The 23,228-nt window shown below is 52.7% G+C and overlaps 1 protein-coding gene across 2 annotated transcripts; it reads left to right on the top strand.

Annotated features, from left to right (window-relative positions):
- On the top strand, window positions 1-22,529 carry C18H4orf19 (chromosome 18 C4orf19 homolog). Of its 2 annotated transcripts, none has more exons than XM_029082999.2 (4): window positions 1-147; window positions 16,086-16,146; window positions 18,301-18,354; window positions 19,950-22,529. In XM_029082999.2, exons 3-4 carry the CDS (start codon window positions 18,323-18,325, stop codon window positions 20,785-20,787), a joined length of 870 nt encoding a protein of 289 aa, XP_028938832.1. In that variant the 5' UTR covers window positions 1-147; window positions 16,086-16,146; window positions 18,301-18,322; the 3' UTR covers window positions 20,788-22,529. The 2 variants fall into 2 exon arrangements, with proteins under 2 accessions (XP_028938832.1, XP_028938833.1); XM_029083000.1 differs by lacking the exon at window positions 1-147 and adding an exon at window positions 8,810-8,851.
- Window positions 22,530-23,228: the final 699 nt, after the last annotated feature.

The following is a 23,228-nucleotide window of genomic DNA, read 5'->3' as shown; positions in this document are numbered from 1 at the left end:
CAGGTCGTGCGAAACCCTCCGACCGGCCGGGACCTCGGGCATTTTTCGCCTTGCGGTGCAAACGGCCAACGGAGGCATGAGCCGTCGCCGCGGGAGCCCGGTCCGGCCCACCGGACCCGCGTCTCCGGACCCGCTGCCGGCCTCCAGGTAGGAAGAGCGCCGCTAAATGCCCCGCCCGGGCTGGGCCGGACCGGACCGGACGGGACTGGACGGACAGGACCGGACTGAGCCGGACTGGGGTACACTGGACCGGGCTGGGCCGAACCGGGACCATCTGGCTGGACCGGACCGAACCCGACTGGACAAGACGGGACAGGGCTGAATCGGGACTGGGGTACGCTGGACCGAACCGGACGGGGCTGGGCTGGACCGAACCGGGACCCGACTGGACTGGGAAGGACTGGCCTGAATCGGACTGAACCGTGCAGGGGTAAGCTGGACCGAACCGGGGCCGGACTGGCTGGACAGGACCTAACCGGACTGGGGTACGCTCAACCGAACCGGACGGGGCTGGGCTGGACCGAATAAGGACCGGGCTCTGGCTGGACCGGACGGGACTGGGCTGAACCGGGCTGGGATAAGCTGGACGGGACCGGACCGGACCGGGCCGGAGCGGGGTGGACGGCGGTGGGCTGGGCTGCGGGGGCTCGGGGCAGCCCGGACTAGGCTGGACTGGGGAGGATGGGCCCGTTGACCTCACCTGCGTTTGGCCCCGAATCATCCCCTCGCCCCCTCTCGGCTGCAGAAGCTCCCGGCTTCCTGGGGAGAAGGAGGTAAAACTAACCAGGTGCCTCGGCATTTGTTAACCGCTTATTATGTGCGAAGCACTGTTTTAAGCGCTGGGGGGGCGGGGATACAAGGCGATCAGGTTGTCCCACCTGGGGCTCACGGTCTTAATCCCCATTTTCCGGATGAGGTAACTGAGGCCCAGAGAAGGGACGTGACTTGCCCCCAGTCACACAGCTGACAAGCGGCGGAGTGGGGATTAGAACCCATGACCTCTGACTCCCAAGCCTGGGCTCTTTCCACTGAGCCACGCTGCTTCTCAACGTGCTCGGCCACGTGGCTGGCCAGCCCCGAGCCGCACAAGTTCCCCCGGACGCAGGATCCTCGAACCCAGGACCCCCGGCTCCCGGGGGGGGGGGGGGGAGCCCTCGGGGGCGCCGTCACCGGGAGCCTTCCAGGATTGATTTTGGCCAGGAAGATGGGGGTGGGGGAGATGGGGAGGGCCGCACATGCCGGAGAAGCTCGCCAAGTATCCCAGAGTGCTGGCTGGTTAAATATTGACCGGGAGGACCTTGGCCGGGCTGGGTTGGGGGTGGGGGCAGGATTTCCGAGATCTGACCCCTGCTTTCTCCATTTCCCTCCCCATTCATTCATTCAGTCGTATTTAGTGAGCACTTACTGTGTGCAGAGCACTGTACTAAGCGTTTGGAAAGTGCAATTCTGCAACAGAGGTAATCCCTACCCAACATCGGGCTCACTGTCTAGAAAGGGAGAGACAGCAAAGGGCAGGGACTGTATCTGTTACCGATTTGTACATTCCAAGTGCTTAGTACAGTGCTCTGCACATAGTAAGCGCTCAAATACTAATGAATGAAAAGAAAACAAAACAAGTAGACAGGCATCGATACCATAATACCTTAATAATAATGTTGGTATTTTTTAAGTGCTTACTTTGTGCCGAGCACTGTTCTGAGCGCTGGGGTAGATACAGGGTAATCAAGCTGTCCCATGTGAGGCTCGCAGTCTTAATCCCCATTTTACAGATGAGGTGACCGAGGCACCGAGAAGTTAAGTGACTTGCCTGAGGTCACACAGCTGACAGGTGGCGGAGCCAGGATCAGAACCTTTGACCTCTGAATCCTAAGCCTGTGCTCTTTAAGTCATGCTGGAGAAATAGCGTGGCTTAGTGGCAAAACCCCGGGCCTGGGAGTCAGGGGATGTGAGTTCTAATCCCACCTCCGCCCTTATCTGCTGTGTGACCTTGGGCGATCTGCTTAACTTCTCCGTGCCTCGGTGACTGCATCTGGAAACTGGCGGTTAAGATTATGAGCCCCCACATGGTACACCCTTATTACCTTGTATCTACCCTAGTGCTTAGAACAGTGCTTGGCACATAGGAAACTCTTAACAAATACCATCATCAATATTATTATTATTAATTCATTTCAGTGACTAATTCTCCAGAGAAGACACTAGTGTTAGAAAAGTCCAGGGAAAACGTGGAAGAGGTAGACCGGCAGCTAGATGGACAGAGACCATAAAAACAATAACAGAAGAACCATTAGGTTGTGGACTATGGCAGAGGACAGGATGTTCTGGAGAAAATATATCCATGGAGTCAGTATGAATCGGAAATGACTCGATAGCACAATAATAATAATAATAATTCAGTGTTCATTCACAGATGGCCTCCCTTCCTGCACCCCATGACCGATGATCCCCCCTTCCGCTCCTTAGATGAGTCCAGATCCTCAAAACTGGGGTTTACCTGGGATGGGAAAATCAGGGGTAATGGGGCGGGAGCTCAAGCAGGTGGAGGAGGGGGAGGTCTTAGTTCCACACTGGTGGGAAATGCTCGGGAAGCCCCCGGAGGGTGGGAAGGGACATCAACCCACCCATCGCAGGGCTGGTGGGACTACCAGGACTGTCTGGGCCAGGGCCAGCACTGCAGATTTTGCTCTTAGATGGGAGATTAAATAGGTTGCCTCAGCCCCTCAGCCCCTCCCCCACAAAATGGCATGGCTCTGTGCATCACCCAGTGGCCATGAGTCAGTCACTGCTGCCTCCGTGATGCTGAGGGGCCCAATAAGATCGTGATGGTGGTGATGATGATGATTTTGGTATTTGTTAAGGGCTTTCAGGCACGGCACTAGGCACTGAAGTCTGTACAGGTTAATCAAGTTGGACATAATCTATGTCCCACATAGGACTCACAGTTATACTTTCCAAGCGCTTAGTACAGTGCTCTGCATACAGTAAGCACTCAAAAAATACAATTGAATGAAATACGATTGAATGAAGTAGGAAGGAGGCAGGTATTTAGTCCCCATTTTATACAGGAGGAAACCGACACACAGAGAAGTTAATCACGTCACTTCTTTGTGCCTCAGTTTCTTCAGCTGTCAAATGAGGACTAAATACCTGCCTCCCTCCTACTTAAACTGTGAGGCATTTGTGTAAACTTCACTTGATGCTCAACCTCCCAGTGGACAACAGCTGTGAGTAAAGCCTCTGGGTTTTTCCAAGGGAGCTTTCTGCCTCCTGGCTTAGCAGCCCCTCTAGAATTTCTTGGGGTGTGCAAAGCCACTGATGTTAGGTGGGGTAGGACCCCGCACCCCATGAACTGTGAGGCAAAGAATCCCATAAGCAATCATCCAATCCCATGCCATATAGGGAGTAGTCACGGTGCCACTCAGTAGCTATATATACCTCTCTTTAGTCAGTGCTTCACAATTCCTTCATTCACTCGTATTTATTGAGTGCTTACTGCTTGCAGAGCGCTGGACTAAGTACTTGGAAAGTACAATTCGACAATGAAGAGGAAGAGGAGGATGGAGAAGGGAAGGAGGAAATGGAAAGGAGTTGAACCAATGAAGTGTGAAGTCAAAGTTTCATTCAGGCAATTTGTAAACTTCTAGATTGTAAACTCCTGCTAGGTTGCATGCTCCTTGAGGGCAGGTATTGTCTCTACTTACTCTGTTGTACTCCCAAGTGCCTAATATAGTGCCTTGCACAGAGTAAGAGCTTAATAAATACCACTGATGATGACGATGATGGATGGATGGATTATCCCAGCCCAGTTTCATACGCTTTCCAAAGTGCCACCAGACTCCCCACAGATGCACCTTTTCCCTCTGGACTGATCACTGAGCCATTTACCATAACAATAACCGAAGAGCCGTTAGCGAGGTTATGGATTATAACAGAAGATAGTACGTTCTGGAGAAAATATATCCATAGAGTCGCCATGAATTGGAAATGATTCGACGGCATTTGATGATAATATCCCAGTGTTAGAGCAGTGCTTGACATGTAGTAAGTGCTTAACAAATACCATTAAAAAAGGAGATAAGATGAAGGCAGAGTAGGTTAGGTGAGTAGGTTGGCATGAGAGGAATGAAGAGTGTGAGCTGGGATGTTGTGGGAGAAGAGAGGATAAGGGGAACAGAGTTGTTTGAGTGCCCTGAAGCCAAGTTGAGTTGTGGGGAGATGTGCATAGAATGACTTTTTAGAAAAAAAAAAAAGGAAGTATGGTCTGGAGAGAGAAAGGAATCAGTGAGGGGACAGTTGCAATACTTGAGTGTTTGGAGCAGTGTGGTGGCCATTTGGATGGAGAGGAAGTGGTGGATCATGGCAGTGTGGAGAAAACCAGACAAGAATTGGCAACAGACTGTCTTTGGGGTTTGAAAGAAAGAAAAGAGTAAAAGGAAATGCCAAGGTCACGGACTTGAGGGATGGAGGTGCTACCATTTGTGATGGGAAGGGAGGCAGAGGAGAGGATTTGGGAGGGAAGATGAGCAGCTGTGTTCTGGATGTGTCAAAGTTGAGGTTCTGGTGGGGCCCCACAGATGACTTAAAGGCAGAAGGAATCGCACGATTATAGGGAAGCACACGATTGTAAAGGAGGAGCAAGGTTGCGACTAGCAAATTATATGTAGCTGGAGAACGGTAGCAGAACATTTAGCGTGCCATGTTTCAGAAATCATTCCAGCAAGTCAATAATCTCCTCTGCTTCCCAGGGCCAGACGTGATCTCTCCCAAATTCCTGAGTGCTACTTTCTGGGCAGGAGCATTGGTTCGAGAAGACATGAGCAGTGTTTCCAGACCTGGTCTTTCCCAAGAGCTTTCTTCCTGGCGTCTAGGGCTTGATCTCACATAAAGATCAGAAGCACTGAGCATGGTGCACAGCCAGCCTCTGTGCCCCAGACTTGAAGGGGACAGAGCCCTGGGGCACGCTCGGGCAATCAGTCAGTAAGTCATTTGTATTTATTGAGCGCTTACTGTGTGTAGAGTGCTGTACTAAGCGCTTGGGAGAGTGCAATATAACAATATAACCGACACATTTCCTGCCCACAGTGAGATTACAGTCTAAAAGGGGAGACAGGCATTAATATAAATAAATTATGGATAACTTATGGATATGTATGTAGTGGGACTGGGTAGGGGGATGAATAAAGGGAGCAAGTCAGGGAGATGCAGAAAGGAGTGGGAGAAAAGGAAAAGAAGGCTTAGAGAAGGTCTCTTGGAGGAAATGTGCCTTCAATAATGATTTGAAGGTGAGGCGAGAGTAAATGTCTCTCGCATATGAAGAGGGAGGGAGTTTCAGGCCAGAGGTAGGACATGGGAGAGAGGTCCAGCCACAAAATGGACAAGATCAAGGTTAAAGTTAGAAGTTAGCATTAGAGGGGTGAAGTGTCCAGCCCACAGGGAGCCCTGTCCACTGCAGGCACGAGCAGTGGACGGAATGGTCCCACTCACCCTCCAAACCCAGGGGGGTGACTGATCTGGCTCAGGGTCACTAATCAAATCCCAGCCCCATGAGGAAGAAACACTGCCGGTAGTTCTGGGGCCCTTTCTACTCAGATTAGTGAGCATTTTTTTTGTGTTTCCTTAGTTTTTGTTTTTTTGGAGTTTTTTTATGGCATTTGTTAAGCATTTACTATATACCAGGCATTATACTAAGCGCTGGGGTAGATACAAGCTTATCAGGTTGGATACAGTCCCTGTTCCACATGGGCTCACAGTCTTAGTCCCCATTCTACAGATGAGGGAACTGAGGCGCAGAGAAGTGAAGTATCTTGCCCCAGGTCACATAGCAGACAAATGTCAAAGCTGGGATTAGAACCCAGGTCCTTCTGACTCTCAGCCCTCTAGGCCACACTGCTTCTCACTAGGCCACACCGCTTCTCCGTGTTTCATCTTGGATTTCTTTCAGAACAATTTTAGAAAAATAGACCCAATTCCCAGAAAGAGAACTGCCCTGCATAGGGTGTTTGGCCAACCGGGCACCAATTCCAAATATATATGCTTTGATATAGACTACCCTTGCCTCCCCAGGCTGAAGTATGCCCAGTGTATGTCCAGTCTAGGAGCCAGGCATTCTAGGATTTGTAGCTCAGATACCAGGGGATTGTAACCGCACTGACTCCTTCCTCCAAAGCCCTGCCTCTCATGGTTGTGTAGAGGGGAGAATCCAGTTTTCAACAGCATGGAAACCCTCCTTGGAACTGAGGCACAGAAGCCATATTGTCCGCAGGGAGGGAGAGAGGAAAACTGAAGGAGAGGGAAGGGAGACAGAGAAGGTGCATAGAAGTTGTAGAGGAGACCAGAGAAGAAAAGAGCTGAGGAAGAGGGGGAGAGGGAGCAGAGAGAAGGAAGGACAGAGAGCAGCGAGCCTCCCTCTCTGGGGTCATATCACCAGCCCTGCCCTTCCCCGCCACGGTTCCAGCTCCCTCCACATCAGCCGGAAGGCCGGAGCCTTAGGAACCTGAACAAACTTCCTGGTTTCATGGAGTTCTTGCTGCAATTATTGCTAAATCACGCTCACCCTGGCCAGCTGCTTCCAAGAAAAGGAAACTTTTCCCCTACCTCTCCTGCCAATCTAGCATTTTATGAATCACTCAGATATTGTCATGGCTTCTCCTCCCCGAGCCCCCCCAAAAAGCTCGGTCTTGGGCGGTTGGCGTGTGTCGGGGTGCACGTGCTGGCTGGGTCTCAGCCCCTGGAACCACGTCCGTCTGCCTTGGCTGCCCGGGCCGCCACCCGGCTGTTTGGGGCACCACAATCTGTCATAGCCAGGGTCACCCTCCCCCTATCCCCGACTTCCTCCCTGGGCCTGGCTGCCTACATTTTCCTGTGCAGACAGAGGTCCCCTCTGAGCGGGCTCAGTCCCCCAATACAAGCTGGGGCAGGTTTAGGGTCTCTTAATGAGATTTCTGGCGGTAATCCTACAAAATGCCAACTCGGAGCAGGAAAAGGCATGAGGATCTGTCATTGAATCAGAGGCTCCCTGTAGCAGTGTGGCGGAGTGGATAGAGCACAGGCCTGAAGTCAGAAGGACCTGGGTTCTCCTCCCAGCTCTGCCATGTGTCTGCTGTGTGCTGTGTTAGGTGCAAGTCACCTAACTTCTCTGTGCCTCAGTTATCTCATCTGTAAAAATGTGGATAAGAGTGTGAGCCGCATGTGGTTCAGGGACTGTTTTCCACCTGATTAATTTGATTCCATTCCAGCTCTTAGAATGATGCTTTCATTCATTCATTCATTCATTCATTCAATTATTGAGCACTTACTATGTGCAGAGCACTGTACCAAGCACTTGGAGTGGACAATTCGGCAACAGATAGAGACAATCCCTGCCCATTGACGGGCTTACAGTCTAATCGGAGGAGACAGATGGATAAAAACAAGACAACATAATCAGGATAAATAGAATCAAGGGGATGTACACCTCATTAACAAAATAAATAGGGTAATACAAATATATACAAATGAGCACAGTGCTGAAGGGAGGGGAAGGGAGAGTGGGAGGAATAGAGGGAAAGGGGGCTTAACTGAGGGGAGGTGAAGGAGGGGAAGGGGGAGGGAGCAGAGGGTGGAGGGGGAGCAGAGAGGGAGCAGAGGGAAAAGGGGAAGCTCAGTCTGGGATGGCCTCTTGGAGGAGGTGAGTTCTCACTAGGGCTTTGAAGAGGGGAAGAGAGTTAGTTTGGGGGAGGTGAGAAGGGAGGGCATTCCAGGGCAGCGGAAGGACGTGGGCCAGGGGTCGACGGCGGGCGGGATAGGCGAGAATGGGGAACGGTGAGGAGGTGAGCGGCAGAGGAGGAGCAAAGTGTGCGGGCTGGGTTGGAATAGCAGAGTGTTGAGGTGAGGTAGGAGGGGACAAACAGATTGAGCTCTTTAAAGCCCAGGGTGAGGAGTTTCTGTTTGATGTAGAGGTGGATAGGGAACCACTGGAAGTTCTTGAGGAATGGGGAAACGTGGCCTGAACATTTTCGGGAGAAGTCGAGCTTGGGGGTGGGAGGAGTCCTCTAACACAAATCAAGCGTTCAAAACCCGGCTGTTATTACTCCTGGGGATGGGATGTCAATTGCATGGGGGGCCCTGCGCAATAAACTTGGAAACGGGAGGGAGTGTTGGCCCTCCGGACAAGCTCGTTGTGGGCAGGAAACGTGTCCACCAACTCTGCTGAATCGTACTCTCCCAAGAGCTCAGTACACTCCTCCGCACACAGCGCTCAATAAATGCGACTGATTGAGCATGTCATTTAGCCGGAAGCTGGGGTGGGTAAGGTGGCACTAACCCCGGGAGTGGGCAGAAGAGGAAACAGGTGGGGTGTTGGGGCCGGGGCCTTGGCACATAGTAAGTGCCAAAGAAGTACCATAATATTATTATTACCCACCCATCATGGAGAGGGCTGGAGACGAGAGAGGGGCTGCTGAGAACTGCAGCCTGAATCCGAATGTCCTGCTGCTCATGAGAACAAGAGTCCCACAGGACTTTGTATCATACACTCCAATGAGCTCAGTACAGTGCTTGTGTTGGTATTTGTTAAGCGCTTACTATGTGATGAGCACTGTTCTAATAGCTGGGGTAGACACAGGGGAATCAGGTTGTCCCACGTGAGGCTCACAGTCTTCATCCCCATTTTACAGATGAGGTAACTGAGGCACAGAGAAGTTAAGTGACTTGCCCACAGTCACACAGCTGACAAGTGGCAGAGCTGGGATTCGAATTCGTGACCTGTGACTCCAAAGCCCGTGCTCTTTCCGCTGAGCCACGCTGCTTCTCGCTGCTTGTGCACACAGTAAGCACTCAGTAAATACCACAGATTGATTGATTCCTCTAGAAGGTAAGCACACTGTGGACAGGGAATGTGTCTACCAACTCTGGTATATTGTACTCTCCCAAGTGCCTAGTACAGTGCTCTGGACACTGCAAGTGCTCAATAAATATGATTGATTGATTCAGTCTTAGAGCTGGACAGGATTCAGGACCAAATAATTCCAAAGCTACTCAATCAGTCAGTCAATTCCAGTTCTCCAGAGCACCTTCACCTCCCTCCCTCCCATACCTACTTGGGGTTATAGTGGTGCAGTGTCGAGGTCTGCTGTGGGTCCAGTGAGAATCAGGAAGCCGGACTGTAGTCGTCACTGAGTTTTAGGTTAAGTGTTTGCGCTTGCTGTGTGCTAGGCCAGAGGGCTGCAACCTTTTTTGTGAGGAAGAGTCACCTTGGAAAAGTTGGTGGGCCAAGAGCCAGTCCTAGAATGCAAACAGAGGGTGGAGAGAGGAGAGGAGGAAAGAAAAGGGTGTGGGAGGAAAGAAAATGGGTGGAGAGTGAGAGAGAAAGAATGAGAAAGGGCAAACATTCCTGGTTCATTGGGGGGTGGGTGCCAGAGTGACAAAGCTCTATGCCTGTTGTTGTTACCCGTCCTTGCTATTGACCCCTGTGCCTGCTGTTGTCACCTGGGCCACCACCACTCCAAACGTGACTGGTCCAGGGCAGCAGGAGGAGGGGAAGGAGAGGAGGTGAATCTTTTCCTTCAGTGCATGGGAAGGGCAAAGCCCAGCAGAGAGACTTCTCATGCCTGCCCAGAGTCCAGCTCAGAGGTGTATCGTGCCAGCTCATGGGGGGAGCAGCGCTTACCATAGGGACCCCTGCCCTTCCCTGGCCTGCCTACAGCCAACCACTTCCACCACCTCCTTGGGTGGCTGAGGAACTCTGTCTGTTTACTGTTCCTATTCTTTCAGCCATGTTGCTTCTTCCTACCTGTCATTTATTTTTGTGTCTGTCTCCCCGGGTAGATTTTAAGCTTCTAGAAGACAGGGATCATGTCTACTAACTCTACTGTACTCTTCCATACATTTAATACAGTGCTCTGCACACGATAGCCTGAAAGGTCCCTAAGGAACTATACTATCCTTTCCCAAGAAGGTGAGACCTGGTGCCCTGCTTGGCACCGGCTGCTGAGCTCCTGGGTATCTCAGGACACAGAATTTAAATGAATCAATCAATAGTATTTATTGAGCACTTACTATGTGCAAAGCACTGTACTAAGCACTTAAGAGAGTACAATACAAGCCTGATTCTCCCTTTGAATGAGACTTCCCAGTCCTGGGTCCCATTACCAGCCTGGTGATTAACCAGGGTCTGAGGGTCTGCTGTGTGGGAGTAATAATAATAATAATAATTGTGGTATTTATTAAGCACTTACTATGTGCCAGGCACTGTACTAAGTGCTGGGATGGATACAGGCAAATCGGGTTGAACACAGTCCTATTCCACGTGAGGCTCACAGTCTCAATCTTCATTTTACAGATGAGGTAAGTGAAGCAAAGAGAAACTGAGTGTCTTGCCCAAGGTCACACAGCAGATGAGTGGCAAAGCCAAAATTAGAACCCAGCTCCTCTGACTCCCAGGCCCGGTGTCTTTCCACTAGGCCATGCTGAGTAGAGAGCCACTACTGCCAAGGCAAGAAAACTTTCAGCTGGGTAGAGGCCCCGGGAGGTGGAGATCCTGGTTCAGCCACGAGGACAACACTGACAGGAAGGGCCTCTTCAGAGTCCAGGATTAGAATCCAGGTCCTCTGACTCCCAGGCCCGTGCTCTTTCCGCTAGGCCATGGTGTTTCCTCTTAAGTGGGAAAGGGATTCCGGGAGAACATGGGTTCAATCCAACCTCCACGGAGTGACTGCCCCAGCCTCCCCTGCCACCTCAACAGTGAGGGAGAGAGGGACCTCGGGAGACGGGGGCATTTCCGTGCCCATAGCCAGGGGCCGGACCCCAGTTAGCTCTTCCCTGGAGCCGGGACTGGCAGGAGAGGCCAGGTTCAAGGAGGTTAGGCCAGACACACACATATACTTTCTCACTTTCTTTGTTTCTCTCTCTCTTTTTCTCTCCCCCATCCCCCTACCCCCAGAGTGGGGACCAGCCAGAGAAGCCAGGCTGAGGGGGGCTAGGCCAGACAGACACCCATATACACACACACACATTCTCTCTCTTGCTCTCTCACGGTCTCTCTCTCTCTCTCTGGATCTGGAGGGTCCTGGATTCAGCGAGCATGAGCAGTCTGAGTCCCCCTCACTGAGTTTCCCTCGCCTCCAGCACGGGCCTGGCCTGAGGCCCGAGTCCAACCAGCCTCTGCTTGATGGGTCTTGGGGAAACTGCCACTGGAGCTGGGCCCCAAGTCGAAATGGAAAAACTTCATCCACACTTCCAGGACTTCCAGGATTGGGCTGAAAGGAGAGGGCAAGGGGAGATGGGTGGCCGGCTACTAGCAGGTTTGACTCTGAACACCATGAGGGTCAAGCTAAAGGGATGGACAGAACCTTTCCCTGGAGAGAGCCGCTCGGCACGAAAGCCATCCTTCCTCCCATCATTTCACCACTGACCTCTGCTGGGTGTCTCATAATCACTGTGTACTTGTTAAAGGATTTACTCCGTGCCAAACACTGTTCTAAGTGCAGACATGGGTATAGGATACAGTAGATATAGGAGAAGCAGCATGGCCTAGTGGAAAGAGCATGGGCCCGGGAGTCAGAGGATCTGGGTGACCTTGGTCACAACTTCAATGCCTCAGTGTCCTCAACTGTAAAATAGGGATTCATTCCTACTCCCACCTACTTAGATTGTAAGCCCTATGCAGGACAGGGATAGTGTCCAACCTGACTGACTTTCATTCATTCAATAGTATTTATTGAGCGCTTACTATGTGCAGAGCACTGTACTAAGCGCTTGGGATGAACAAATCGGCAACAGATAGAGACAGTCCCTGCCCTTTGACGGGCTTACAGTCTAATCGGGGGAGACGGACAGACAAGAACAATGGCACTAAACAGCGTCAAGGGGAAGAACATCTCGTAAAAACAATGGCAACTAAATAGAATCAAGGCGATGTACAATTCATTAACAAAATAAATAGGGTAACGAAAATATATACAGTTGAGCGGATGAGTACGGTGCTGTGGGGATGGGAAGGGAGAGGTGGAGGAGCAGAGGGAAAAGGGGAAAATGAGGCTTTAGCTGCGGAGAGGTAAAGGGGGGATGGCAGAGGGAGTAGAGGGGGAAGAGGAGCTCAGTCTGGGAAGGCCTCTTGGAGGAGGTGATTTTTAAGTAAGGTTTTGAAGAGGGAAAGAGAATCAGTTTGGCGGAGGTGAGGAGGGAGGGCGTTCCAGGACCGCGGGAGGACGTGACCCAGGGGTCGACGGCAGGGTAGGCGAGACCGAGGGACGGTGAGGAGGTGGGCGGCAGAGGAGCGGAGCGTGCGGGGTGGGCGGTAGAAAGAGAGAAGGGAGGAGAGGTAGGAAGGGGCAAGGTGATGGAGAGCCTTGAAGCCTAGAGTGAGGAGTTTTTGTTTGGAGCGGAGGTCGATAGGCAACTACTGGAGTTGTTTAAGAAGGGGAGTGACACGCCCAGATCGTTTCTGCAGGAAGATGAGCCGGGCAGCGGAGTGAAGAATAGACCGGAGCGGGGTGAGAGAGGAGGAAGGGAGGTCAGAGAGAAGGCTGACACGGTAGTCTAGCCGGGATATAACGAGAGCCCGTAATAGTAAGGTAGCCGTTTGGGTGGAGAGGAAAGGGCGGATCTTGGCGATATTGTAGAGGTGAAACCGGCAGGTCTTGGTAACGGATAGGATGTGTGGGGTGAACGAGAGGGACGAGTCAAGGATGACACCGAGATTGCGGGCCTGCGGGACGGGAAGGATGGTCGTGCCATCCACGGTGATGGAGAAGTCTGGGAGCGGACCGGGCTCGGGAGGGAAGATGAGGAGCTCAGTCTTGCTCATGTTGAGTTTTAGGTGGCGGGCCGACATCCAGGTGGAGACGTCCCGGAGGCAGGAGGAGATGCGAGCCTGAAGGGAGGGGGAGAGGACAGGGGCGGAGATGTAGATCTGCGTGTCATCTGCGTAGAGATGGTAGTCAAAGCCGTGAGAGCGGATGAGTTCACCGAGGGAGTGAGTGTAAATGGAGAACAGAAGAGGGCCAAGAACTGACCCTTGAGGAACTCCAACAGTTAAAGGATGGGAGGGGGAGGAGGCTCCAGCGTAGGAGACCGAGAATGATCGGCCAGAGAGGTAAGAGGAGAACCAGGAGAGGACAGAGTCCGTGAAGCCAAGGTGAGATAAGGTATGGAGGAGGAGGGGATGGTCGACAGTGTCAAAGGCAGCAGAGAGGTCAAGGAGGATCAGAATGGAGTAGGAGCCATTGGATTTGGCAAGAAGGAGGTCATGGGTGACCTTAGAGAGAGCAGTCTCGGTAGAGTGGAGGGGACGGAAGCCAGATTGGAGGGGGTCTAGGAGAGAATGGGAGTTAAGGAATTCTAGGCATCGATTGTAGACGACTCGTTCTAGGATTTTGGAAAGGAAGGGTAGTAGGGAGATAGGACGATAACTGGAGGGGGAAGTGGGGTCAAGAGCGGGTGCCAAAGACTTGCATCGACACCATTGCTTAGAACAGTGTTTGATGCATAATAGCATGGCTCAGTGGAAAGAGCACGGGCTTTGGAGTCAGGGCTCATGAGTTCAAATCCCAGCTCTGCTACTTGTCGGCTGTGTGACTGTGGGCAAGTCACTTAACTTCTCTGTGCCTCAGTTCCCTCATCTGTAAAATGGGGATTAAGACTGTGAGCCCCACGTGGGACAACCTGATTCCCTTATGTCTACCCCAGCGCTTAGAACAGTGCTCGGCACATAGTAAGCGCTTAACAAATACCAACATAATGTGTTCAACAAATACCATAAAAAAAAGAGACAGCCCTCATCTCTCACAGGGCTCTGAGTCTCAGTGGGAAGGAGAAACTAGTAAATGAATCCCCATTTTACAGATGAGGAAACAAGCACAGAGAAGTGACTTGCCCAAAGTCACACAGCAGGCAAGCATCAGAGCCAAGAGTAGGACTCAGGTCCTCTAACTCCCGGCCTGTGCTTTTTCCACTCAGCCTCGTGGCTTCTGGTTAGTAAATCCCCGGTGACGTGGCCCTGCCCCTCCCCAAAGCCATGGCTCTCTGCTCAGAGAAGGAGCTAGGCTCTGCCCTTCACCACCATCCCAGCCAGCGGGAGAGGAAAATGAAAACTTACCTAGGCAACGGGCTCTCTCCATGCAAATCAAGCTCCAGCATGCTGGGTGGAAAAATACATGAAAACTCCAGTCCTTGGGGAGTGCTAACTTGGGTCAGAACATCCTGGTTCAGTTATTTCCGATGTTTTATTGTGGGTGGTGCTGGGGGCTACAGAATCCTCACTACCAGGGCCAGGTCCAGAGGACAACAGGGTGCAGGCCAGGCAATGGCAGGAACAGGACTGATAGCCCCAGCTGTCTGCTAGCCTAGAGATCAGTCCCAGCCTCCCATAGAGAAAACCCAACCAAAACCCAAATAAAGAGGCAAAGGTGGTCGAAACAGCTAATTCAACATGAAGAGCCACTCTCCTGTGTGCATATGTTTTTGTGCTCCGTTACTTCCCCTTCCTGTAATTTGTTTTATTGTCTGTCTCCTGAACTGTAATCTCTGGATGGCAGGGATTGTGTCTACTTTCCCTATTTGACTCTCCCAAGCCCTCAGTCCAGTGCTCTGCACACAGTAAGTTTTCCAAGAATACCACAGACTGCAAGATCGATCGTATTTATTGAGCATCTACGGTGTGCAGAGCACTGTACTAAGGGCCTGGGAGAGTACAAAATAATAGAGTTGTTAGACACATTCCTTACCCACAACAAGCTTACGGTCTAGAGGGAATAATGTGAGATGATTACAGCTGCCTCTCCCACACACCCCTAAACCCTGGTGGAAGGTAATCAGCTTCCCCTGACCGGATGTAGGTCTTGGGACCCCGGAGGGAGAAGAGAAGTTGCAGGGATGGTTGTGCTGACTGGAATCTGTGGGGCGGGACTCTGCTTGCCAGGTTGTCAGCGCCATGAATGCCAGGGTGAAGAGTAGCCGCCTGACCCACCGGTCCCAACTTCCAGGAATTGGGACTGTCAACGGTGGGGCAGGTTTAGAGCACACGTGGGTCCAGAGCCAACAGGGGACGGACTCTTACCCTCTGACGAGGGAGGTCAAGACTTGGCTCATTCGGCCCGGCTCGGCCCCCGGGAGGGCTGGCAGGCTTCCCGGGGCATCGGCCAGGCCCGATGTGGGCTCAGGTGCCCGGTGGAGGGCCCTAAGGCTAAGCAGTGTACTCCTAGGCTCTTCCCTAAGCTGACTGATGTCTCCTGGCACCGAGGTCTCTCCGGTGAGCAAACGGCTGAGGGTGGGGCAGACTTTGTCTAAAAATAATAATAATAGTGGCATTTGTAAAACACTTACTATGAGCCAGGCACTGTACTAAGTGCTGGGGGAGATACGAGATAATCGGGTCAGAGTCCCCGTCCCACGTAGAACTCACCGTCTTAATCCCCATTTTACAGATGAGGTATAACTGAGGCATAAAAAATTGAAGTGATTTGCCCAAGGTCACATAGCAGAAAAGTGGCAGAGCTGGATTAGAACCCAAGTCCCTCTGACTCCCAGGCCCGTGCTCTATCTACTAGGTCTACCATACGCTCCCGCCGAGGAGGGGCACGGAGCCACCGGACAGCTGCCTGGCAGAGGTCACCGTAGAGACAAAAGCCAAAAGGCTCTTGTGAACAATTTCACGGGGAAAACGGGGCTTTTGCACAGAGCTGCGACACCTTCTCCGGCTTTGCTGGGGACAAGCCCCGAACCACCTTCACTCTAGCAAACGACCTCCTCATGTCCTGCTCTGACCACGAGTCATGGGAACATTTCCCGGCACCGCTTGACCGAGCTCCAGGGTCAGGGCTTTCCTTGCCGGGGTACCGTGGGCTCGCTGCCCGCCTCTCTGCCCTGCCGCCTCACCCTTGCTCCCCAAAGGAATCCACTTCCATCTCCCAGAGAGACCAGGAGGCTCCCAGGGGAACGGTGGGAGGGCCAATCTGCCCCAAACGATGGGCAGGGAAGGGTGGGCCCGGTGGGCGTGTTGGAGGGAGGTCCCCGCCAGCCGACGGTGGGTTACTCCTTCTCTGGGAGTCTGTGCCCAGACGGGGGTGCAGCTCTAGGGATGCAAATGATTTCTGGCCATTTGCTTGCAGGATGAACACGGGCGGAAAGCAGAGCCTTTAAGAGGATCCCGATGGAAACCCTCCCCAACAGGTACAGAATCTATCCTCCTTCTCTGCTCGGCCCAAAAGACACCGGGGCCTCTCCATCTGCCCACGTCTGCCAGGACTGTGTTTCTGCTTATAAAATCTGCTAAGTCGGCTCTCCCTCACCTCACAGGGAAAGTCGTTTGACCTACTGGAAAGATCTTGGGCCAGGAAGTCAGAGGACCCGAGTTCTAATCCCAGCTCTGCCACTTTCCTGCTAGGTCACCTTGCGCAAATCACTTAACTTCTCTATGTTTCCGTTTCCCCAATACTTGTCCTCTCTCCTACTTAGATGGTCAGGCCCATGTGGGACTGGTATTGTTTGTGACCTGATTATCTTGTATCTACTGCACTACTTAGTATGCAGTGTTTGGCACATGGTAAATGCTTAACAAATATCACAATAACGATAATAATAATGATAACGTGGGTCACCCTGAATAAAGGGAGGAAGGACCAGAAGAACGTGTGCTCTAGGACACAGGGGCAGGATTCATGAAAGTAGAAAGGGCCTGTAGAAAGAGGGAAAGTGTTAGATGAAGGGAAAAGTGTTTTGAATCAGAATTCTGTTCTATTTGTTACCAGTTTAATACAAGACTGGTCCTTGCAAGTGGTCTACTGAAACCCACCCAGGTCTGTAACTGAGGTGTCTGATTGTGTTCTGAGCTGGGAAGCCCCAGGGAACCGGAAACCAGGGGGAGGGGAGACCCTGTAGCCAATCTCAGGGGTGAGGGCAGTGGCTGTCGAGATTCCAAATGATCCCCTTGCTTTCAGAGGAGCACTAGGCTGAAAAACAAGGTGGTGATGATGTCCAAGGGGTACAGGAGTGGGGTTCTCTAGGCAGGGTGCCCCAATTTTGCCCATCCTGGAAGCGGAGAGATGGAGATCTTTAGGACTCGGGGCATGCTATAAGAGGTGCAGGGACTCCTGAGTGACACCCCGTGTTCTCTCAGCCCAGATTTAGGGTTGAGAGGCTTCAGCACACATAGCATCCAGAAGGCCTCTGCACCAGCCACTGCTGACTTTGGGCCAGTTGACTACAACCTGGGGCTTAAGGCTGGGCCACCCCCAAACCCAGCCAAGCTGGGACATAGAATCTGAGGGCACTTAGGGGGCCCCCCATTCTCTGGGCCTGCTGGGAGTTAGCAGCAGCCAGCTAACAGGACAGCACCTAAGGGAGAGACACAGGCCCAGCTCCTGTCAGGGACCAGAGATCAAGAAACCAATTAGAAACCACCTAGGAAAGGCCAAGGGGCCTTCTGTGGAAAGTAGTGTGGCCTCCTGGAAAGAGCACGGGCTTGGCGGGGCCAGGGGACATGGGTTCTAATCCCAGCTCTGCCACTTGCTTTCTGGGTGATCTTGGGCAAATCACTTAACTTCTCTGGGACTCAGCTTTTTCATCTGTAAAATGGGGATTCAAAACCTATTCTCCCTTTGCCTTAGACTGTGAACGCTATGTGGAACAGGGACTGTGTCCAACCTGAATATCTTGGGTCTACTATCTCAATGTTTAATAGCATTTTGCACGGAATAAGCACTTACATAACCGCAATCATTACTTAATCTAACATCCCCACATTGCCGCCGCATAACCTGAAACCCATCTTGAGCTTTGAGTGGCAGGCAGAACCCCCAAAAGTCTGGCAGCCCTTCTCAGAGAGGGACACGTGTGCACCGTGCCACAATTCTAGCATTCTATACTGGTATCAAGGGTCAGGAGTCAAGAAGATCAGGTCTCTGATCTCGGTGGATGGGAGCTCCCTGATTGTCCCTAGCAGTGGAGGTGGGTGTTTATGTGGATTTCTAGTTTTGGGGGAGCCGGGTCCAGGGCCCACACGAGCTCACAACTCCATTGCTAGGGACAATGAGGGAGGTCCCATCAGTTGAGACCAGAGACCTGAACTGAAACAAGGGACTCATCAGAATCAAGATCACTGCGTGAAAGAGCCAGGACACTTGGCATAGGGACCCAGCCTGCTTCCTGGGCAGGGAAACTACGAAGCAGCATTCCGGGAACCCCCCCCCACCCCCCCGCCCCGGCCCCGTGGCGATCCACACATTTCACAAGATAATTCCTCTCCAGGAGGAAGCTGGCGTCTTCGTTTCCCCGAACCCTGAGCTGCCCCAGAGCTGACCCTCACCTTTGCCCTTTCTCTTCCAGATGTTAAGCAAGAATCATCCAGATGGGGTGCAGGTGCTGCAAATTAATACAAAGGTAAAGTAACAATCAACCAGTGGTATTCATTAGGTCACCTACTGTGTCCAGAGCATTGTCCAAAGCACTTGAGAGAGTACCATGCAAGAGAGTTGACAGCCATGCTCTCCACCCCGCAAAGAATTTTCAGTCCGGTCAGGGGCCGTTGGGGGATGGTGCAGACAGAAATGTTGTTCACTGAACCGAAGCCCGAGACCCAGCCATCAATCCCTGAGACCATTTGCCCAACTGACCCCTCTGTCCATTCAAGTCAGGACATTCGGAGATGAGCAGAAGTTGCTGGAGCGAATGTGTATGTCAGAGCTTGGCCTAGGAAGAGCACTGAGGGAAAAGTGGACAGAGTTCTCCTTCTGGCTCCATCAGCTATCGGGACAGCAGCTCTGGGCAGCCAATGCTGCCACTAGGCATGTGACACTGCATGCCCAAGCTTCATCCACAACCAGAGGGCCCAGCCCCCACACAGACTGCCTCTGCAGTTCACCCCTCTCCCCTGCCCCAAAGGCCCTCCTTCCTCCTCCTGTCCTACAACCCAGTCAGCCCCACTGGCAAGGCCCAGAGGGTGACGACAGCAAGTATTCCCAGCTGGTGGCATTGAACTCTTTGTGTGCAAGTGCCTATGTCTGCACGCATCTGCATTTGTCTGTGCCTGTATCTGTGTGTATGTCTGTGCATGCAGCTGTGTAATAAGTAAATAATAATTATGGTATTTGTTAAGCACATACTATGTGCCAAGCACTGTTTTAAGCACTGGGGTGGTAGATTCGAGTTAATCAGGTTGTCCATGTGGGGCTCATAGTCTTAATCCTCATTTTCCAGATGAGATAACTGAGGTAAAGAGAAGTGAAGTGGCTTGCCCAAGGTCCCACAGCAGACAAGTGGCAGAGGCAGGATTAGAACTCACATCTTCTGACTCTGAAGCCCAAGCTCTGTGGGTCTGGGCCTGTGTGGGGATGTCTGAATGCACATTTGTCTTTAAATGGATCTGTGCATCCCTGGGTCTAGGGACACATTTTTGTGTACAAGTGTGTGTCTATGTGCACCTATATACACACATATGGGTATTTGTCCTGGGGGGACAGGTGGCTAGTTTGGACCAAATTTAAGTTTCCAAGCAGACTGGCCAGTGCTGACACCCCAGCTAACAAGTTTTCCAAACATGTGCGCTCAGTGCAGGAGCAAGAGAATGCAATTGATGTCACTTCCAAGGGTTCAGCAAATAGGAGAGCCAGGACACTGGGTTAGACACTCCCTGGGGGAGTTACAGCAAAGCAATTCAGAGCCTCCCTGCCACTCCTCCCTAGGCCTGGGGCACTCCGACCGGTGTCAAAGATGGGGAGGTGGGGCACAGGGGATGCACAGAAGGACAATGAGAATCTTTCAAACCCAGTGCAAACAGGTCCCAATTCCTCCAGAAAAATCCCAGCAAGAAAACCCCCTGGGTCAGCGCTGCTCAGACAGAGCTTTGCCCGGAGCCTTGCCCGGCCACAGGGGAGAGGCTCAATTAAGATCCAACTCTGGGGGCTGGATAGGGGCTGGGGAGAGGCAGGATGGAACTGGTCAGTGGTCAAGTGGTTACCACCTTTGTATCCTTGCAGTTACCTGCTGGACCCGGTGCAAGCGCCATCGCCCGCCTACGTGGCCGAGCTGACCAGCCGGGGTCCCGCAGAGTGCATCGTGCCAAACCCCAAGGCCCCGCAGTCCGGAGGAACCCAAGGACACAAAAGCCAGCTCTATATCGAGGAGCCGGCGAGCACTGACATCCAGGAGGAAGAGCCCTCCCCACCGGGAGAGGTGCAGTTGTCCTGGGTGCCTGCTGCCCCAGAAGAGGCCACCGGCACCGAGGACTGGACTGAGGAGGCCACTAATGGCATCGGCCTTTGCCTGGGCGGACTCCCCGGGGGGGACCCCAGTCACAGCCCCGCCGGCTCCCCTACAAACAGGGACAGCCCCACGGTGGGCCAGGGTCAGCCCGGAGCGAACTTGGAAGGGTACAGTGGGCCCCGAGTCCTCAGCGGTGCCCAAAGCCCCCAGCCGGGCACATCCCAAACCAGGGGAGAGGACGTTTCAGGCCATGACGCCGGGCCACTCCCAGCCGCGGACCCCCCTGGCGCCTCGCTCTCAGCTGATGGCCGGCCCGAGGGCTCCTTCGACTGGCCCCGCCTCGCGTCGGGGCCGGCGACCCTCCCCATGGTTGGGGATCACTTCTCTGGTCGGCCCAGCGCCAGGAGCGGGAGGCAAAACTCACCAGGGGAAGTTGTTGAGGCCGAGGTCGTGATGGTCTCACTAAGCACAGAGGGGCCCAGCCGGGCGGGCAGAGGCCAGTGGGAGCGAGCGGGGATGGGAGAGGAGGAGGATGATGTGGCCGTGGCGGAAGCCCTGGCAGCACTGGAGGCTGCTACGGCCGGTGAGGAAGTAGGAATGGACAAAGAGTAGATTGCTCCGACCTGGACCCCGGCCTGTCCTCCCCTATCAAGGTAAGGCCGCACCTCTTGGGCCACAGTGAGCCCGGTGGGGGTGGACACAGGCCCTAGTGCACTCTGGGACAAATACGCACCCAATCCAGCTGTAGAGGGCTGCGCCTGCTCCATATGCAGAGAAGTCACACGCTAGGATTTCTAGCAAACAGGTACTGGAGAGAAGTGGTAATAGCCTTTTCCCACCGTGCCCACACCGACTGGACCCTGCAGCCAGCCTGACACACCCTTGACCCTGTGGGTTGACCCCCCCCCCCGGGACGGGGAGGGGATTCCTCCGCTCTCCCCACCCCCATTTCAACAATTAATTTCCCCCTCCCCGGGAGATTAAATTCAGAACCAGTTAGCTCCAGTCAACGTCTACTGGAAGCCATTAGCGTGACCCCGAGACCCCTTTCCCTGTTGGTTTTTCCACTAGCCAAGGGAGGGGCCGGGTGGCTGTTCAGGATAAAGCTGAGGTGCTCCCGTGCCCCCAGCTTTCAGGGTGCCAGAGGTCCTGTCCATCACAAATCGCCACCCTGACCCTCGCCCCACTGTTTCAACCGACCATGCAACTAAACCACACAATTCTGAATGGCTGGTTTCTTTTATCTTCTTACCTCAAAAGGGAAGTAATTTGGGTCACTCCAGACTGTTAGCTCCTTGTAGGCAGGGAACATGTCTACCAACACTTTTATATGTACTTTCCCCAATGCTTAATACAGTGCTCTATGCACAGGAAGCACTCAATAAATACTAATGATTGATGGATCAATTGGCCCAGCCTAGATGTGGAGGCATCCACTAAGCTCACTACTAATCGCTCTGTGACCTTACAGAAGTCACTATTAAATCGGATTCCCAGAATAACTGAGTGCCAAATCTGGGAAGGGAAGTCAGAGCAGAGTGCCACAACCGGTCTGATATCTGGACAGTGATCTTTGGAAGACGGAAAAAAGTTACCCTGCTGACAGAAATCTGTGCAAAGAGCAATAAACAATGGAATGCCCCTTTCACACCTATGTAAAGGTGGTGATATCAGACTCCTGCACCCCAGAATGCTCAGTGAAGTCACTTGGCTCTGGAAAGAAGGAGCCCCAGGGAGGAGTCCTCCCCTGTCCCCAGATCGGGGGACATAACTGAGCCCATTTGGAATTGGGGAAGTATGGGTGCAGCTCCTCTCCTGGGATCCTGCTGAGGAAGGTGGGGGGCGAGGGGGGAGAGGGCAGCATCATAATAATTACTTCCAGGACTTGGGAATGACATTTCCACCTAGGTTCCCTTCTCTCAGCTCCCCTGTCCTTGTTGGGCTCCACACCCTTATTTGAGAGCCCAAAGGGGCAGGGGCGCTGCAAGCTGGAAGCAGAAATAAAGGCTGGGAGGAAAGGGGTCTGCCTGCTAGGTCGCCATCCCTCGACCCCTTTTCCCTATCCCTACACTGCCTCCTAGTAGCTTGGAGCTCTGCTGTTCTCAGGAGCAGAGGATCACTCTTCCAGGGAGGGAAGGGTTAACAAGAGGAGCCCACTAGGCCCCAGGCCTGGCAGGAGGCTGGATGCAAGCAGTCGCAGAACAAGTGGGAAATCGCAAGACTTTACTCGGTTTGAAGGTCATTTGTGCCCTGGACAGAAACAACGTAGGAAGGGAAGTGGCTCTACGTTTTGGTTTGGAACAAATTTATCCCTGTGGAAATGTGAAATTAAATATTCATCACTGCACAATGCAGCTTGCTGCTGGTCTGGGGTGGTGATTGCCTCCGAAAAGCCAGGAAACTGGAAGGACCCTAGCCCATCTTTGGATGATGACCCCTCACACTCCCCTCCGGCTGACTGAACACCGGTTCCAAAACACACACCAGACTAGCCACCCTGTACCTCAGCTGCGCCTGCACACTGTCCACCCATTATACCCACACCTGACTGTCCACTCATCACACACAGTACTCACACCCAACATTCACCCATTGACTGTCCACCTTTTACCCTCCCACCCAACCCTCACCCTCAGACTGCCCACCTGCTCCAACCAGCACCCAAAGACTGCCCACCCACCCCGACCCTCCCCCACTGACTGCCCACCCACTCCAACCTGCAGGCCTCTGGTTGGAATACTTAATACTTGGAATACTTAATAATACTTAATAATTATGGTATTTGTTAAGTGCTTACTATGTGCCATGCACTGTACTAAGCACTGGGGTGGATACAAGCAAATCAAATTGGACACAGACCCTGTCACACATAGGGCTCACAGTCTTCATCCCCACTTTACTTTCCAAGTACTTAGTACAGTGCTCTGCACACAGTAAGAGCTTAATAAATAAGATTGAATGAATTTTACCGATGAGGTAACTGAAGCAGAGAGACTTGGCTTGCCCAAGGCCACATATCAGACAAGTGGTGGATTTAGGATTAGAACCCTTGA

Source organism: Ornithorhynchus anatinus, chromosome 18 (genome assembly GCF_004115215.2).
Source record: "Ornithorhynchus anatinus isolate Pmale09 chromosome 18, mOrnAna1.pri.v4, whole genome shotgun sequence".
Taxonomy (NCBI): Eukaryota; Metazoa; Chordata; class Mammalia; order Monotremata; family Ornithorhynchidae; genus Ornithorhynchus; species Ornithorhynchus anatinus.
The sequence above is the reverse complement of the archived record's forward strand: the minus strand, read 5'-3'. Positions and strand labels throughout refer to the sequence as shown.